A 20,389-nucleotide genomic window follows, 5' to 3' on the forward strand; every position below is an offset into this window, starting at 1 on the left:
CTTCTGTATTCATGTAACAACAGCTACAATCTCGGTGCATCTCAGTGGTGTCAAGGTATCTCAGTGGGGCCACCACACTGAATAAAATGGGAGTAAGCCCAATTGAATAGAATGATACTTAGTTCTAAGTACGCTAGTCTAGGATTGCACCCACAGTCTCTTTGAAGGTTAAAGTAATAATAGAATACCTTCAGAATATTTGGTTGGAAGCTTATCTTCTCTAGCGTGAAGAATGCTAGAAGTTACCCAGACAGAAGCTTGCTAGTGCTACCTGCTAATGCCTCTCCCAAGCCTTCTCCCTCACTGTATCCTCCAGACAGACAGTCATGAGTCAATAAGTGAAAAGATCCAATTTACGTATATCGTAATATAAACCTACAGTAATATACATTAATCATAATGTAAACCTACAGTAATATAAACCTGCCTAATGTAAACCTCTGGGTAACCCCGAGCAGGGCTTGTCCTCAACAAAGAAACTACTAGGCTTTAGAAGTCACTATCCTGAGAAAAGTCATTAACCAAACATCTGTATCACCTGGTGGTCACTTGAGTCAACAAAATTATTAGGGTTTTGGGTGGATTTGGTTTGGTTCTCTGCTGCTGCTGTTGTTAGCATTACATATTTACCAGCTTCTAAGATCCCTTTCACCTGTTATGATTTAAAATGGATCTCTTCACTCATTGACTCGTTAGTGTCTGTTGCAGTGAACCTATAGATACCTGTATGGATAAATGATAGTCAAGTTTTTTGTAAGTGAATAGAAGAACAATTTAAGGAACAATGTATTTTTAATACCTGTTCCTTAAAGAAAGGTTTAGGGCAGTAGTCCCCAACCCCTGGGCCGGGGACTGGTACCGGTCCGTGGATCAGTCGGTACCGGGCTGCAGCTCCTCTTTGTTCTCCTCCCTGGCTGCTGCCTCGGGGGCTGCCCTGCCACTCTGCCACTGGCTCACCTTTGGTGCTCTCTAGCAGCTGCCATGGCTGGGGTTCCCCCTTGGCGTGGCACTGCACAGCTGCTGGTGGCAGTGCCCCCCCCCAGTGGGTGGTGGGAATCAGGGTCACCGACGGGAAAGCAAGTGGAGCAGGGGCTCAGGTGGCAGCGGCAACATCCCTTGGCAAAAGACTACCCCCCCCCCCCAGCCTCAGTAAAATTGTCATTGACTGGTCCTCGGTGATAAAGAGGTTGGTGACCACTGGTTTAGGGTACTGCATTTTAATGCTCTTAGATAAACCTCTCTCATGGCAGATATGAACAGAAAGTTGAACAGGACACTTTAAGATGGCAAAAATGTTGATAGGTGAGGGGATACAAACCGTATTTTCCCACTCTGGCAAGTGAGTTTGGGGATTTTGTGAAACAGCATCCAAAGAGATGTGAGTTAATCTTGCTTTTGAGCCTGCTGCAAGGAGGAGTTCCACATTCTCTGCTATGTGGGCAAAATGCACAATGGGAATATTGGCAAGGTGAAGAAAGCAGAATAATTCTTTCCCCCTGAAATCTCAGCCTTCCTCTTTAATCAGCCAATTTATCCACTTAGGGCTACCATTGCCACCAGACTGCACTCTTTTCAGTAATCAGTCTCCTTCATTGTTTTTTCTATAACCTCTAAATGTACTTGTGTATTTATGAATAAAAATATAGAGATTTGGAAGTCTGAAAGGAAGGGGAAGCTATAAAAATTTCCCAGTGCTCATTTTTACTGACGAGGAAACTGAGATGCATTTTATGAACTTAGGCAGATTTTGAGTGGGTGGGCAGGAAGGGATGTGCCATTGTTTGTCTCTTATGACCCTTCCTTGCATACCCAGGGAATTGCTGATTGCCACTGTGGGATGGTAGGTGAATTTCCTCCAGGCCAGGCTGGATTCTGGAGATTTTTGGTGGGGGGGGGGGGATCATGTGGGCATGAAAATATATCTGGAAGTGAAATTGGGGTCAATGTGGATAGGCAGGTAGTTGTGAGTTCCTGCATTATGCAGGGGGGTGGACTAGATGACCCTGGAGGTACCTTCTAACCCTATGATTCGATGTAAAGGTACTCAAAAATTCTTTCAAGATCTGAGAATAGCAATGCAAACAATTCTGGAATTCACATTCTTTGGCCTTGTTATTCTGTCTCTGTGTTTACTTATCCGATAATAAAAGGACTGGTAGTTGATAATAATAAATGACAACTGAGGAGAACTTAGAACATCCTGTCAGTAAAAAAGAAAAAAGACCCCCTTTAATGTACCTGTAACAGGCATAGTTATTCTGACACTGGCCTGAGTAAAGCTCTGAGGAAGTGGGCAATAGTTCTTGGATATAACTTTGAAGAAACCACATGATCAACTTCCTTTATACAGACACAGCCATGTAGACGTGGCCATGCCTCTGTAAGTGGGTCCTGAGGCTTGGCATGCTTTATTCAACTGAGAAAATGGTTTTACAGTGCAACCCTTCAGTGATTCATAGCCTCCTGAGTCCACTGAAGTCACTAGGCTTAGAAGAGAGTCACTCTGTTTAGGATTGCACTGTAAATCAGTCATTTAATTCAGTGAAGCCCCCAGACCGAAGAACCATTGCAATATTGCTTTAGGGTGCTTTGGGCTGATCCTGCGTTGAGCAGGGGGTTAGACTAGATGGCCTGTATGGCCCCTTCTAACTCTATGATTCTGTGATTGTTTAGATATGTGTATGACGTCAGTCTTGCACCATCGCCATTGTTCACACCCTTTCTTGCTGTGTCAATATACTACTCATTTGTTATCAGCAGTTTATGAAACAACATAAGCATAGATCTCAGAAACACTCATGTCCCAATCATGTATGTATTTACTTGAAAATTTTATTAAATTGAGTATAAGCTTATGTTCAACTCAAGTTGAGCATCATAAGTGATGCACTTATTTTGTTACCCAAATTGGAGGTCTCCTGATTTAATTGGGGAAATTAGCTTTTAATTGGAGACATAGTAAGAGGGGGTAACAACAGAATCTCTAAACTAGCATTTAGAAGAGTTGGTTCTTATATTCCACTTTTCTCTACCCGAAGGAGGCTCAAAGTGGCTTACCGTCTCCTTCCCTTTCCTCTCCCCACAACAGACACACTGTGAGGTGGGTAAGGCTGAGAGAGCCCTGATATCACTGCTCGGTCAGAACAGCTTTATCAGTGCCGTGGCAAGCCCAAGGTTACCCAGCTGGCTGCATATGGGGGAATGCAGAATTGAACCCAGCATGCCGGATTAGAAGTCCACATTCCTAACCACTACACCAAAGAGAGATGTTTCTTTAAGAAACCAAATTAAACAGTCCGATGTAAACTGGAAGTGTTTTTTTTTAAGAGAAAGTTAAAAGAAGTGCAAACAGGAACACTAAAACAGATAAAACATACACACAGGATTATTTAAGGAAAACAAAGGGTGAAGAAGGATAGCATTCTGGGGCAAGATTTACATTGTAGTATGAAATGACCAGTGCTTTGGGGAAGGAAGGAGGAAGAAAGCCTACACATGAATATGCATTATATGTAAGGTACATGCAAGAGGGAAGCAGGCCCACACACAAGTGGGGATGTACAGAGAGTCCTAGAACACACACATACATAGATATTGGTGCAGGGTGCTCTATTTTTATAGGGACAATATTCTTAGGCTTTGCTGATATGCTAGTCTCTAAAACAATGTGCTGATGAGATTTCTTGACAATTACTGTAGGAAACATGTGATAGGTTTGTCCGGGTGAGGACAATGCTTGGGGAGAAAACATGATAAGGTTCCCAGGGAGTATGACTGCTCTGAATATAACTAATGGTTAATGTTTCTTGATGACCCCTTGAGTACCAGACAGGAAGTTATCAGAGTGAGGTGAGGTGTTAGAAATTGCTAATTAAAGTATGTAAGTGTGAATGGAAGGAGAGATTGAGAAATCGACCAGATTATTTACCAGTTCTCAGAGAGCCTGTTGTCCCAAGGTATGCATCTATTTTGGATAGGGAGAACCCATTAATGAATTGGCCCCTATGTTCTCATAGAATCTAAACAAAGGGTCCAGGCATAACCTGTAGAATGGTAACTGCCTGGCTTCCATGTTTCTATTTATATTTGGGAGTAAACAGTGTATTTAACCATTTGAGTTACAGCTGGCATCTATTTCAACATCAATTTCAGCCAGGCGTTTCTGGGTGGCTACCTATGAACTACCCCATAGTGTGAGGAGGGGTCTGGCGGCTAACACTTTTTAACCCTTTCTCTCTCAGATGCGTATGCTTCCTATTGCATTCCTTTACTGGATCTGAACCTTTTCGGTTACCCTGATCACAGTAGAAAGCATTTGTTACATTTTTCAGTGTCTTTTCTCATTAATGTAGATATGTTTCTAAGATGAGAAATAACGTTTCTTCTAATTATGGTTACATATAGTTAATTTCCTTTTCAAAAGCTTAGTGTATGAAAGGCAGTTTCTTTTAAACAGCAAAAAAAGTGTTACAGCTGATGTTCCTGTTGCCTTAGCAACAGATTTATTTATTAGAGTCTGAAATGACATGAGTTAATATACCACATACCTGCTGATCGGCAAACTCTCCTATTTCAGCTCCAGTTGACAATTAAGTCCTGGACAGCTACAGCCAGGGGTTAATGTTACTCATTAGGAGAACTAGGTCATTACTGGGAAATCAAGGCGCTTACAGCAGCATGGATAAAATACAAAATTCAACACCTCGACGAGTGAAGGGTTTTTATGTTAATTAACCTTATTTTCCCTGCATATAAAAAATATTTCATGTATGCATATAACAGCGGATCAATTAATTGAAAAGTAAGCGTTAGTTGACTTTCCATCACCACCCCCTCTTAGTTGTCTTCATTTCCTTTGGAAGGGTTCCATTATTTTAGGGGAAATTCTTCTGTCTATATGATGAGTAAAAAGGGTTTTAAAATTAAGAAGGGAATCATCATGGAAATCAGCTTTACCACAAGGGAATGAGCAAATAAAACCCTTGGAAATGAAAATAAATAAGCTTTGCTAGTACCTCACCTAAGGAGCAGAATATAAGCCCATCAGAGCTTGGAGATATTTAGAGGCAGCACTTTGTTTTTCTCTATTAAGCATTTACAGAGTTATCTGACCTTCAGAAAGTAAAATTTTGAGGAACAAAATCCAAGTCGGTGATGATAAATATCTTGTTTACAGAAAACTAGCTTGTGATTTAGCCACACAATACTTTTTTTGTTCTTCTTCAGAATCGAGGCTTTATGATTTCTGGAAGCACAAGATACATTTGACAGAAGTTTTTATTAAGATCTCTGAGCAGGCATTTTAAGTTTATAAGTCGTAAATGATTTAGTGAGGCTCTCCTTGAAAGCCTTTATTTACTGGGGGGGTTTCTGCATTTTCTATTCTCGAGATAATTTAAGAGGCTCAAAAAGAGTTATGTTTTCATATTCTTTGTATTTCCTCATTTTCTTCTTTACAAAAAAAAAACCCTTAGGTCTTTTTACATCAAACATTTTGTTAAGGTATGGAATCATAGGCACTCAGAAACTAGGGTATGCCTCTATCATTTTCTGAAAGTGAAAGCTGATTGCCTGAATCGAGAGATGCCAGGAGCATGATCCTTCCCTGCATAACTGTGTAGAGCCCACATTTAGAGTCATCCCTAAAGTGCTTCACAGAGTCATGTTTCTCCCCTGAAATGGTCTCCAGAGTAGAAATCTATGCCCACATTTTTGTATTCCACGGTATTCCATTGTGGAAGTTACATGGGACCAGGAAGTTGCAGAGTATGATCATGCAGAGGGGGAAGAGTGAATAGGAATATGGGAAGGATACGCACATTTTTCATTCCTCAGACATTACTAGTTTTCATGTGTGTGTGATAAAGAGAGACAGGGCTCCGTTAAGCCCAACAAGGTTTCCTCTGGATGTGTTCAAGTAGATGATATTTATTCTCCAAGTATCTTTTATTACAGTAACATCTGCTTGAAGGATCAAATATACCTGTGGCAGATTTTCCTGGTACAATTGATGTAACAAAGTCATTTATTTCAGTGACAAATCTTTTATGTCCATAGACCTTCATCTACTGTGTCTCAAAGGCACATCTTCAGTTAAAAGTTAGTAATTTTAGAGGCCTGTGAAATTTGTCTCACATATCCATGTAATCTCTCCACACCTGTATCACACATGCAAGTTAATTAATAGGTTTGTTGGAGGGGAAGGCTCTCAGAATGGAAGGCTCCCTGTTTCCCTCATGAGACATTGTCATGACAATGTCACAGTTGGAAGAAGAGCTGTTGTTAGGGCAGAGCTATCCAGAATCTTGGGGAACCTCCTTTCTTCTTGTCAGTTCCCCCTTTGTTTCAGACAATATTTTTCCTTTCTTCCCCTTGTCCACTACGGGTATGCTTCTCCCCTTGTATTGTAACCCCAGATTTCTGCTGACAATGGAAGATTCATTTTGTTCTTGAAGGTAGTTAGTATGTCCTATACTCATAAGTTGCATTTTGGAGGATGATTTTTTTTACCTATTCTTTTTGCAGAATTCTATTATGCAATGCATATGCATGCTAGGAACCATGAAGGATCCACTGTGAACTTTAGGAAGTATTTCATTTTCTTTCATTATGGTCTTTGGAGGTTCTCTGAAATTATACTTATGTTCCATTCTTTTATACATTGTTCTCATTCTCTGTCTCACTTCTGTACATCTCTTTCCCACTCTCTTTGCTCCATTTCTTTTCTTCCATTTGGCTTCAAACATGATGATAAGATAAATCAAGGACATTTTATTCTACACCATTCTTTCTCCTCTGTAGCTGTCACAGACTCTTGTGCCTTCAAGAGAAAATGGTGCTCAAAATTAAGGTGATGGGAAAGATCCTCCAAAATCTCGACAGATGTCGGAAGGTCTTACCGCCAGCTGTTATTTCTACAGATTTACGGGATTTGTATTCTTCTTGGGGTTTCCCCCAACACTAGAAGAAGGCTGCATACAAACAGGATTCTTATGGAAAGACGATAGCAACACATAGGGGCTATGGGATTGTATTATTGCCCAGTGCTAGCATTTTCAAGCTGGTCCCTGGGACCAGAAGTGGAAGATTGCTGGCCCAGCCAAGAAAAGTTTAGACTAGGTCATTCAGCCAGCCCATAGACAGGTCCATATACAGATATATATGCATGTACATATTATACTAGTGTTATGGAAGTGGCTGGTTAATAAGGTCATGGCAGTGAATAGGCAGCAACTTGAGAATAAGAGCTGGACTCTCAACATCACCTGATAAATTATTAACAAATTTAAAATTGAAACTATATATATATAAAACTAACTCCCACCCAGTCAGGAAACCCTTCCATTGCCGTCATGGAAACCCCAGGGTCTCACAAAACCCTGGTTTTGAGAAAGTATTGTAAGTATTCTACTAATTTAAATGGCAAGACATGGGAAGCGAAGATGTGGATGATCACTGCAGTTTGCTTGTTTGTTTTTTAATTATGAAAGCAAAACTTTGATCTTCTGTCTATCGTGTAGTAGTAAGTCCTGGGCCAGATTTCATTGTCATTTTCCCCCCAAATTTGCTTAGTGATTTCTAGCGGAAAGCCTCTAAAAATAGGATTCAGGGATGAGCCTTTGTCTTTGCAGTTGGAATCCCCTGCCACCTCTAGACTGGACTTCTGCAACTCACGCTACGCAGGCCTACCCTTATCCTTGATCTGGAGACTGCAACTGATTCAGAATGCCACAGCCAAGATTCTCACCAATACACCATGGAGATTCCACATCCAGCCTATACTTAACAACTCAGCTGGCTCCCAATTGAATTCTGGATCAGGTTTAAGGTTTCGGTTCTTACCTTCAAGGCCATACGCGGTCTGGGCCCAGTGTACCTGAGAGACTGTCTCTCCACCTGTACTCCCAAAAGAACACTACGCTCTGCCACCGCCAACAGGCTGGTGATCCCTGGCCCCAAAGAAGCACATTGGTCCTCAACAAGGGCCAGAGCTTTCTCTGTCCTGGCCCCCACCTGTTGGAACGAGCTCCCTGAAGAGATCAGGGCCCTGCCTGAACTTCCACAGTTCCTCAGGGCCTGCAAAAGGGACCTTCTCCACCAGCCATTTGCATGAGTCCAACCGACCCAACAACATCCTCAGACACTGTTATTAAACCCACAATGTACTGTCCCCGGTCCTTATTCCATTTGAGCAGTGAAACCTTCCTCTGTGTTACTTTCCTAAGGCTATTCTTAAAGTGTTCATAAAATCTATCATAATAACAATGGTAGGTGCTTCTGCAATGAGAAACGTTCCAAAATACTAAAATTACTGAACGGAGCAACATAGTTAGGTTTTCTCTTGACCGACTCACGTTGATCTAAATAGTGAAGAATGGATGGCACGGTATTGCATCGTGGTGGTGAAAGAGAAGAGAAATCAAATAAACCCCAACCAAATACTTTGCCTTATATAACTGCATATTTATGCTTTAATTCATATTGAAAATGTTATTTGGAAACACACCCTGCAGAATTGCCTAATCCCGGATTTGAAATTGATTTAATGTCATGTTTAAATGCTGGTTACCCCCAGGACTCACAGGCCACCTCTGTTATTCTAAGAGATTTTCCTGGCAGATATGGCCTTCAATCTTGCAGTTCACATGAGCATTTTTCTATAAGAATCTGATATCTGAATTTGACTCCTTCCTCATTTTTATGTGCATGCTAAAAATACCAAAGTAATTTGATTTAAGAAAAGCATCACCACCAGCCACTCTTTTATGCAGCGTGAAAATCACTAGAATATGATTCAGATGCTGTTTTTAGTATTTTGTTTGCCCAGTGTCAGGGCCAACAGTTCATTAGTGTGAGGTACCAACTTGGGTTAACTATGAACCACACAGCAGTCCTGGGAAAGAACAGTCCCCGGACCAGGATGTTATAGATTCCCAGGGAAAATCAGGCAGCAAGGCCTCATAGCAGATGTGCAAAGGAAATCGAAATGTAGGTGAAAACTATAAGTTGTTTGGAGAGCAGCTCAATCAGTTTGGTGGGGGACAGACTTCTCTAGAGAGTAGAATTTGAAGAGCACAGTCTTAGCGGATGTTTCGGCAGCATTCTTTCCCCCATTTAAAGTCCTGTCTATATTCTCCATCTATCAGTTGGACTTATGCCTTAGGGCAACGGTTTTAGAAAGTGGGTCCTAAAGATTAGAATGAATTTAGGAGCCAGTCCCATCTCAAAAGGTTTGAGAAGGTCTAAGTAAAGCTCTCGAGCATTGAGATCAAGGACACGGAAGAGTCAAGTGTCTCCCATGCAGCCATCATGCACCATGACTTGCAAACTAGCTGCCTTCCCTATTTTTCCCACTAGGACCATTTTTGATCTTTGATAAATTCTTTGACTATTTTCTGTTTGATGCCTTCAATAGGATCCCCCTTGCAGTTCATTAATGCAGTGTAAACTGTATCACAATTTCTGTGAAAGAACATTTGCATAATTTTATGGTTGAGGGTCACCACAACATGAGGAACTGTATTAAAGGGTCCCGGCATTAGAAAGTTTGAGAACCACTGATCTAGTGCAATGTAAAACCTTGGTTGCAAGTGCAAATTGAACAACAGTCTCACCAGTAACATGACCTCAATAAAGACCTCCCCATCTTGTGGAATTAGCCTAGACCAAAATTGTTTTCTCTCACTTTGTATCTTTCCACAGATTTAAAAAAAAATCCAACATTTTCACATGACTGTATAGCCAGCTATGGCTGTACCTTGTGTTTGAATTTTTTTACTAGTGGGATACTTGGTTAATACAGCAGAGTTTGCCCCATCATGTAAGCATAATACTGAGTGCAATAAATAAATCTCCCACAAAGTATATTGCAAAAAGGTAAACTTTTATTCAAGTAGATCCTGTTTACATTCAGGTTGCAGTTGAAAGGACAGAGAGAAGCCAAATCTAAAGAGTACTTTCCCTATCACAAATATATATATTTATTTAACAATTTATATACTGCCACTCAAGACGAGTCTTCTTGTAGTGGTTCACAAAATATTGATAAAATACAATAAAATCTCCATAATATCCCAGCAACTTCAACAATAACGACAGCAGATGGTAGCTCACTGGGGAAAAAAAATCTAACCCCAGATACTTCCAGTCCCACTGTGCAGCCAATGACCAGCAAATCCAGTACCACGTATATCATAGAATCATAGAATAGAATCATAGAATCATAGAGTTGGAAGGGGCCATACAGGCCATCTAATCTAACTCCTGCTCAACACAGGATATGTAAGTATGGTGTTGCATTTACAGGAACTCGCAGAGACCTGGGTCTTCATGGAAGGTCATGTGGAGAAAGTGAGAGGATGACAGGAGAGAGGGAGAGGTTAGAGGCCAGCTCCCAAGTTAAGACAAAGAGAGGCATCTCATTCAAGGAGATAACACCTATTCACCCTTAAAGTGATGTAACACCCCACACATACACCTAGTGACTCCATGCATGTTGAGTCACTCATTCCAACACTCCCTCTTGACTTTGTATGCCATTGAGGTTCACAGTGTTCAGGTTGTCCCTCAGGTCTTGGTAGTGGTTTGGTAAATATATCCAGTGTCATTTTCTCAATGGGACAATAGTATGGCTTGACAACTCCTTGCCCCTGCAGGAAGCATACATACTAGTTCTTAATTCCAATGTGTTTGTCTGTGCATTGTTCTTTTTGTTGCGAAAATATCTTATATCACGCTCACAGGTAGGCTGTACGAAGTAGTTATGGATGTGGGGGGGGGGTGAGATTGAGGGGGACTCTCACAAACTTTGGGAGCATGCCAGAATGCTCCCATGAGCAGCCACTGTCTTTGCACCCTCATAAGGAGAGAGAAGGTGACGAAGCCTCTGAGAACAGGAGGCTGCCCCCATCTTCAGCTCCTTCTCATGGAGAAGAAATGTCACAAATTGTGAAAAGCCGGTTGTTTCAAGTGAGGCGAGCCACTGCTGCCTCTCTCTCTGCCACCCATTTTCTTGGAACTGTGGTGACCATGGGCTGCCTATCGCCCACATACCATGATCCCATCATAAGCTTTCTCCCATCAACCCAAGGCCTCCCCACTGCCTTCCCATGGCATGAGGGAGAATTGCTGGAGGTGGGGGAAGTGGTCGGGCTCTGTCGGAGGCCTCTGGTGGAGATGAGTGTGGAGTGCCTTGCTGCACTGTTGCGGACTGCCCCGTAGTTCTCTTCGCTGTTTGTTTATTGCTGTGGCAGCCCCCAGGTGAAGACGTTTGATGGGGAGGTACCCTACCTTGCTCTCTTCCCCCTCCCTGCTGTCTCTATCAAGGTGTCAGAAGGATATTTGATGTTTTCATAATCCACATGCAAGGATTTGATTCTGGCAACTTTTTTTTCCGAAAGAGAGAGGACTATACAAGTCTGATTATCCCCTAGCAGTTAAACTGGTAAAAGTTCCTGAATACCAGAATTCACCAGTTGCATTACAAGCCACTCTAATTATCTACATGCTTCAGAAGCAGATAGAGGTTCTGCTTCAGTAGATGAGAGGGCAACAACTATAATAAATCAATAAACAACTTCTTGTCTATGATTTGTCCAACTTATATCATCACTCCCATAGGAAAATACATAACAACTAGTGCATCTTAGGTCTGATATTTCTCCAACCCAGTCTGCATCAACATATCACAATTGTATGAGATTATTAATTGCTGGCAGTCTCAGTTTAAAGTGTGCAATGCCCTTTTAGTAACTCATTACCCTTTTGATTGCAGTCCAATCCTTTGTGGTGGGTGTGCTAAACCTTCTGGATAATATACTTACAGCTGTTGCAATGTCAAATCCTTGTCATTAAATATAGAAATTTGCCTATGGCAGCTTTGTGGTTATTGATGTCTGGTAGTGATTCATCAGGTACATTTTCTTTGTAGAAACTTGATTCCATTGGTATTGGCATTGGATTGACAATTTCTAGGCCAGGGTCTTGCAATAGTTCCAGTATCTTCTCCATTTGGTCCCTGTTCAAACTGAATTCCCAAGTAAAATTTAGCATTGCCTAGGTGTTTAGTAGGGATATAATCTCAGCTCAGCCATTTTGATTTTCATGCAAGCAGAGATGACCTGTCAGCCGAAGATGAATAAACAGAAAGAAATTTCCAAGCTGGTGATGGCAAAAAGCTTTATTCAGAATGAATTCCTAGGTATAAAACCTCGTTTTCGTATTTTACTTCCTCAGTAAACTTATTTCTTAATTGGTTTTTCTGGGACACAAACAAAGTCTTCAACCCACTACCTAATTCTTATATTTTATTTACCTTATACTTTATATTTTAAGCCATATAATTGGGGTCTATTAGTATCAAAGGTCCATAAAGGTAACTATCTTATAAGATAGGAAGTAAAATACGGAAACGAGATTTTATAACTAGGAACTCGTTCTGAATAAAGCTTTTTGCCATAGCCAGCTTGGAAATTTCTTTCTGTTTTATTTTTTTTCTTTTCATGGCATATAATCAGATCATCAACATGGTTCAGAATAAATATCCCATCTTCCATTTTGGTGTCAAGTGAAAAGACAGTGGTTCAAATCCCCGATTAGTAACATCCGGTCAGCTTACTTGACCATACTATTGAAGCTTATTTAAGGCCACTTCACTTTTGAAGTGAACAGACAAGATGCTTTCATCTGTAATCCTGGTCACTGTTTCTTCTTCCTCTATTTGACCATGTAAAAACCATCAAGGCAGTCTTGATGTCTTGTTATTCTGTTTGCTTCTTTCTAGGAAGCTGTGGTGCTTAGGAGCATCCTAATTATGGAATAGTTTGGTTCATACATACATTGATCCATACATAGTCTGGCTTTGTATCTCTCAAGTGTCACCTTTTGCATCCTGCTTAGCCTTAAAGCTCCACTTGTACCCCATGGCATTCTTACTGTGAGGTAATTCAGTCATAGCCCATGTCTTGTTCTTATACAGTGAATCATTTTCTTCTTGTGCTGCTTTCCTTCACTTGTTTGCTTTTAGTTCAGGCATGTACTGTAATTCAATCCTTGATGTTGGTTCCTGAGGTAGTGATGCCCTTGCAAGATGTCTTAGGAATTGGATAATATAAGAGTGGATCAACTACTAGTAAAGCTGCCCCAAATGATTATTGATTATGTATTGGCATATTGTTTTGGTTGAATTATGTGGGAGGAAAATAAGATTCTGAGGATAGGAAATGGGGCCGGGATCCCATAGGATTACGGTTGAGGCCAACCAGAAACTATACTACACATCAAACCAGCCCCTCTCCCACCGGTCCCTCCCCTCTCCCTTCCCCCTGACTTAATTGCCTCCCATTATATAACATCAATAGGCCAGCAGCAGGCAACATTTTTTAACTGTAATTTAATTTTATGCTGTCAGTCAGTCAATCAGATTTATTGCATATAGCTAAAGGCCATTGCAAATATGTAAACAAGCAATGCTGATTTATTATGTATTATTTTTATTGCAGAATACAATATAAATTATAAACAAATAAAGAGATAGTGGCCTTTTGGTTTGTTTGTTAAATTTATATGCCACCAGTCCTGACCAGCCAACTTGCAGAGGCTCACAACAGCAATAATTCATAACAATAAAATACAAAATAAACAATAAACATTTATTTAAAAAAACATCTCTGCCCTCCCCATCCCATGTTCAACCTAACTCCTATCTGCCATACATCCTGGGAAGGTGTCCTATGGTGGAGGAAGAGCTATAGATCTTTCAGTGTACTCCCTGCTTTATACAGACGATTCAGTGGTTATCGCAGGGGACAGTTTTAAACTATGTACTAAGAACTGAATGGAAACAAAAATTACCATGTACCTGGAAGGAGGAATAACAAGATCTTTATATGAAGATGACATGCAGACCTTGCATGCATTCAAAACTGGTCTATTTTGCAGACTATTTTTCACAGTGATCAATTAACTCAGTACAAGGAAATCTGGTTAATATATTCAAAACCTGTCAATGTTGTCAGCTACCTTTGCAAATCCCAGCTTCACCAATGTAGTGCTCCCGCCAATGATGTCTCCATGTTCCAAGAACTGACAACACTAGCTCTGTCTCATGACCTGTTCTTGCTCGGAAAAACGTATCAAGAATTAACAGTTTCAGCCCTCACATTGATACTTCCACCTGCGTTTTTATGTGATTGAGCCTAAGAATTATTCAGATGTAAGAGATGTTACTTTATTAGCCAATGGTTTGAATAAAGTATGAAAATAAAATATTTTGTGATTGTTTTCTGATTTTCATTTCTTCATGTTTGTAATTTATAAAGCTTTGGGGGTAATTTCGGTTTTGTTGGCTGGCTCATAGGACTGTAGTGCCAAAAAGCTTAAGAACCACTGCTGGAAGGCATCTCTGGCAGAATCCCATTTGAGTTTTTCTTGGTAACCTCCAAGGAAATAGATTCCACATCCTCTTTAGGCAGGTTGCCCCTTTGCTGATCTGCTGATCTGCTAAGACATGTTTCACAATTCAACGTAAAATTCTTCTTAGTTGGGTTTGCTTCTACAGACTAACATTACTGTTCTGAAATTTCGCTCTCCTGCTCTGACCTGCCGTAAAATGTCTAAACTTGACAACACGTTCCTTCTTACATTCTTTTTTTTTCATGAATCCTCTCCGATTTGTCTGCTTTCTTTGTACCGTTCAGCTCTCCAAACGGAAACAATTGCTCCTATTTAAGATCTGTACAGTACAGCCTTGAGACTTGAAAGAGGCTTCCCTTAATTGATTATAATACTTAGCAATTATAATAGTGCATATATTATCTCAGGAATCCTTACACCCTTGTAATGTAATTCCTTGCTATGATCTCTTTTGGGTTGTACTACCTGATGTGTCCTGTCCTTGGTGCAGTATTCAGGCTAGCGGAGATCAATGCAATGGCTGTAACATTCTCATATGAAGCTGCCCTATTCTTAATCACAGTTATAGGCAGTATTGGGTAGTCAGACTGGTAGTGGCTCTCCATGGTTTCAGGCCCAGGCCTATTGCCATGGGACTGAACCTGGGACCTTATGTGTGCCAAATGGAGGCTTTGCCCACTGAGCCTCTGCCCTGGAGACATACTGACTCATCCTTAAATTTCCTTCTGTTATAATAAGTGAACAGCTCTGCTGCCGAACAGTCCAAACCTATGCAGAATTACTCCAGTCTAAGCCTATTGGTTTCAAGCTCAGACTGGATTGGTTTGTGCTGTAAAACCACTTCTTGCTTACCAGACCAGCTTTTTCAGCACCTGAGATTCTTTAATTGGAGGTGACAGGGATTGAATGTATTGTCTGGCTGAGCCCCAGCCACTTTCTCTTAAGGTGGATGTAGAGAATTGTGACTGGCCCAAGGTCACCCAGCTGATTGAATGTGGAGGAGTGGAGAATCAAACCCAGTTCTCCAGGTTAGAGGCTGCTGCTCTTATCCACCATACCTGACTGACTGACTGACTGACTGACTGACTGACTGACTGACTTATTTATTTATTTATTTATTTATTTATTTAGTGGGGTATTTCCCGCTACTCCCCAAAGGCTCGTGGCAGGTTACAAGTGTCAGATAAAATATTTTAAAAACCCATTAAAACCCCTGACATAAAAACCATAAAATACAACAGTATTAACAGTATAGACTAAAGATACGGCAGAAACATCGTCCCATCCCTAACATCCCCAGCAATACCTCTGGGGGGTGGGTGGAGAAGGGTGAGGAGGGGACAGATGGAACTCACAAGCTGCCGCTCCTATAGGGGGAAAGTACAGAGGTAGTGGGATACCAATATGGCAAAGACAAATGTACAAAAATGACTTTTATAGAGTCTTCAAATTTCCATTCTTCTTTATTCTTTCATATAAATCCCAACGCGCTTCGCTCGTTGGCTTTATCAAGGGACTTCAATTTTCATATTTTGAAAAACAACTTCGTTATAAAGAAGTAATCTCCTAACAGAGAGTTTCAACAATTGCTATTCATAGCTAAGGGATTCCAGTCATTTTTGTATCCCAGTCCCTCTGTACTTACCCTTTATCTGGTCCTTCGCTGGGTCCTACCTCTCTTACTTTATTTTGACTCCTATAGGGGGGCCATGATTGTCCTTGCTGCTCAGCCTCAACCATAGACCTGGCGGAAGAGCCCCGTTTTGCAGGCCCTGCAGAATGCTGAAAGCTCCAGCAGGGCCGGCAACTCTCAACCACGGTTTTGTCAAACCTGGAGGTTCTTGATGGCCGTGGAAGGGTGATATGACTATATATGGTCATGTCGACCTGCCCCCCCTCCCAAAATGGCCAGAGATGGGTCTGGAATGGGTGGGAAGGGAAGGGGAGTGGCCCTGGGTGGGCATGTTCAGAGTTACGCTTCCCAACTCTATTCTACACGATCATGCCACTTCTGGGGCTTCTCAAAGTCAGAAGAATGTTTCAGTGGTTTCTCAATGGTAGAAAATATGAGAAAGGCTGCACTGCACCAAGCTCACTTGGTGATGTTTAGTTCAAATTAATACAAATTCATATCATTCAATTCCATATTTGGTTCTAATTCTTTCAAAGATCAATGACTGTACTCTGCTCTGGTTCAGCCTCACTTGGAGTACTGTGTTCAGTTTTGGGCACCCCAGTTGAAGAGGGTTGTTGACAAACTGGAACGTGTCCAGAGGAGGGCAACAAAGATGGGCGAGGGGGTTGGAGACCAAGACATATGAAGAAAGGCTGGGGGAGCTTGGTCTGTTTAGCTTAGAGAGGAGAAGACTGAGAGGGGATCTAATAACCATCTTCAAGTATTTAAAAGGGTGCCATATGGATGATGGAGCAGAATTGTTCTCTCTTGCCCCAGAGGGACAGACCAGAACAAATGGGATGAAATTAATTCAAAAGAAATTCCATCTAAACATCCGGAAGAAGTTCCTGACAGTTAGAGTGGTTTCTCAGTGGAACAGTCTTTCTCAGGAGATGGTGGGTTCTCCACCTTTGGAAATTTTTAAACAGAGGCTAGATAGCCATCTGACGGAGAGGCTGATTCTGTGAAGGCAAAGAGGTGGCAGATTACAGTAGATGAGCAATTGGGATGTGAGTGTCATGCATAGTGCAGGGGGTTGGACTAGATGACCCATGAGGTCCCTTCCAACTCTGCAATTCTATGATTCTATGACTTTTAATGGCAGTACAATGGCTCACACAGATATCACACATCGGGTTATAAAGTGAGCTAATATGGGGGAGAGGGAAGTTTCATACATGTCTTCAGAAAACTTGAATACTTCTACAGCATGTAACCCAAAGTGCTAATTATCTTCTTTATTTAGAAGCTAGTATCAGTGAACCACGTAAGAGTGATAAAAATTGCAGCCGAAGAGTATCCTGAAGTCTGACATTTTGTAGTAGAATTAACATGTAGTGTAAATGTTATTCTGATAAGTACAGTGTTTTCTGCACATAAAAACTCCCAACAGTCAGTGCACTCTCTTCTACTTCAAGGGAACACGATAAAGATCCGGAGAGCTTCTTTAAAGTCCTGCTGAAAATGAAACAGATGGAGCTAAGTTTTCATGTTTCTGTCCTTGGAGAGACCTTTACTCAAGTTCCAGGTATGTTTGGGGTTTTTTTAAAATTCTCTGCCATAACAGACAGGTTTTAATTTGTTTTATTCTAGTATAAGTTAATCAACCAGTTACAATAAAATATCAATATATAAAAACCAGGCAGGTTTCCTTTGCTTTGTTAAGCTGAGAGTTTAAGTGCTTGTGTTCCATGTATGCATATAAAATATGGAATGTACCGGTAGTTGGTCCTTTGATCCCAATTGCTGCTACTGCATTCCCATCTGTACCTTATGGCCAAACCCTTTTTTTCAAACCTGGACCTTCCTGATGATACTGTGATAATGATATAATAAATCAAATCAAAATCACATATCCAACCTATTATCATCAGCTTTTCTTGGCTACCTGTGTCACCTTCTTCTTGTCTTTAGCTCTTGTCTTTTTATTTTTTAGCAGCAGAGGTCCATTTTATGAAAGAAGTAGTTGGAAAAGACATTCCACTTCCATCTGCTGCAGCAGGAAAGTATTGCCCCATTCAAAACATTGCTCCAGGCAATAACCTAATATAATTTAGAAGTAAGGCCTTCCATATGGCCATATTCCAGATATTTATTTATTGAGTTTGTAACCTACTCCATTCCCAAGGCTTGGCATATGTAACATTATCTTGCATACACACACAAATACGTTAAAAAGAAAATAAATTTAACAAATATTATAATTCATACTAGCAATTTCTAGCTACTAAAAGCCACCCAAAATGTAAAGTTTAAGCCTGCTTCTGGATGCTGCTCAGACTTTGACAAGCTTTCTGCTGGAAGGTGAAGGGCCAACCACCAGGAATGCTCTCTGTGAGCAGTTAAGTAAAAGACAGCAAACATCAGAGAGTTCTTTTGGTTGCTCTTAGAGAACCTGATAGATCTGGCCAGAGGTAATATATAGCACCTAAGCTGTTCATGTTTTAAATATGTTAACTTTGGTCTTCAAGATAAAAGGACCCATTCCAGATGACAGAGCACTGGTATAATATTCTCTTAATAACAGGAGTCTGTTACTGTCAGGGACACCAAAGGAAACATAGGACAGCTGTTTACCAAGTGGCACAGAAGGTATGGAGCCAAGTATTGGTTGTTTCCACTTACACTGATCTTTGTCCATCGCAAAGGTGGTCCTCTGCTGTGGTGTGCGTGTTCCTCCAGCACTAGGCATTTCTGCTTATGCAAGATCAATATCTTTCAAGGAGCCTAAAAATGGGTAGCACAAGTGGAACATGCCTCACAGCAGATGTCTCCACAACAGCCAAAGAGGAGCATGAGAAGAAACAAGGTATAGAATCCAAGCATAAATTGGGAACCTGTCACATCTGGCATCTGTCCATGTAGTGACAAAGATTGTAGCATACACTAGCATGCAGGCAGAAATACAAGGAAGTAGAAATCAAATTCTCTGGTGCACATTCATTGTTGCTACTGACAACTCGCCATCCATATGATTGTATATTAAGTGTATAGAGTCACCACATGGGTAAAGGTTGTCAATAGTCATTCATAAAAATGTTGATAGCTGTGTCTTCAAAGGAAATGCTTTGATCATGACCACTGTGTCATTTGTAAACCCATGGTAGTAGCAGTGCATATATTCTTGTCAATAGCATTTTGTTGCCATGGAGGCCTTATGTCCCATGCTTCCCCTGAATAGTGTCGGTATATATGTTGAAATGCCCCCTAGTTCCACCAAAATAGTTGCCCATGTTTACCTCCACCACGAGACCAGCAAATGTAATCTCAGAAAATCTTGGGAGTAAGGTAGTCAATTCTTCAACAAAATGTTGGCCACCAAGAGCATTCATCCCATCTCATTCTGCTAAATTCAAAGCTGGAAGCATTCTGCAGACAAAGTTGTTTTTAGAGGAAACAGCCTTCTTCTCCCAATTCATGTCTGCTGCAGTAATCTGTTGTGTAATCTGGAAAGGATTTATCTCAACTCCCACTTTTGATAGGGAGTCAATCAAGTCAAACCATACATGCTATCCAGTTGACAGCAGCAATTGCTATATTTTGCAGTCGGTAACTATATCAGAATTCCCAAAAGCATTGTTTGAAGCACCCCTTAATTTGTGCAATGACCTAATGATATCTATCGGAATTCTGCTGTGACACTGTTAGATAACACTAACAAAACAATTGAAAGATCTAATTGGGAAGTTGCCCATGGCCAGTACACAGAATGACGAGCATTTGGAGGGTAATGTTCTTTTGGTTCAGTAAGTAAGAGATTACACCTTGGCTGAAAGTCTGCACCAACTTTTATATCGTGGGTAAAGTCTGCTATATTTACAGTATCGTTAAATTAGCCCTGTTTAATGTTCTAACCATTGTTTATTACAGCAAGGGACTTGTAACATATTAATCTGCTTTTTTTAAAGAAAGGATCTGTGCAGCTGTGAAGGTTCTCTAGATGCTCATAAGAGCGAATGACATTCCCATGGCTTTGATGAGAAGAGTCTTAATGATTCAGAAGACACCATTGCCTCTACAGAACTCTATTCGCACACAATTTATTTTAAATTCTTAAGCCCTGCTTTTCCTGCTTAGCTCTAGGTGGCTTGCAAATATGACATTGAGGCCAAGAAACAGAGTTTATAACACAGCACTAAACTATCGTATTTCTAAACTACAAAGGAAATAATTGGTGCAATGCACTTTCAACAGAGGTCAATGCAGGAGGAAATGGTCCTCCAGATCATAAATGGTTTTAAAAGCAGCAACCAGTCCATTGAATTGAATAAAAAAAATCAATTAGTAATGAGAGCCACTAGT

General features: G+C 40.8%; 1 protein-coding gene across 13 annotated transcripts in view; it reads left to right on the forward strand.

Moving 5' to 3' along the window:
* QTMAN (queuosine-tRNA mannosyltransferase) overlaps positions 1 to 20,389 on the forward strand; it is a 269,467-nt gene that overhangs the window by 220,365 nt on the left and 28,713 nt on the right. For 11 of the 13 annotated variants that reach the window (XM_077320143.1, XM_077320137.1, XM_077320145.1 and 8 more), the window contains one exon: positions 17,506 to 17,615. The exons of 1 other annotated variant lie outside the window; for it this stretch is intronic. In XM_077320143.1, the coding sequence (XP_077176258.1) occupies positions 17,506 to 17,615 (110 nt within the window). Of the gene's footprint in view, positions 1 to 17,505; positions 17,616 to 18,023; positions 19,460 to 20,389 lie in introns of those variants that run through there. One more of the 13 variants, XM_077320147.1, reaches the window with a different exon arrangement.

This window comes from Paroedura picta, chromosome 2 (assembly GCF_049243985.1).
Source record: "Paroedura picta isolate Pp20150507F chromosome 2, Ppicta_v3.0, whole genome shotgun sequence".
NCBI classification, from domain to species: domain Eukaryota; kingdom Metazoa; phylum Chordata; class Lepidosauria; order Squamata; family Gekkonidae; genus Paroedura; species Paroedura picta.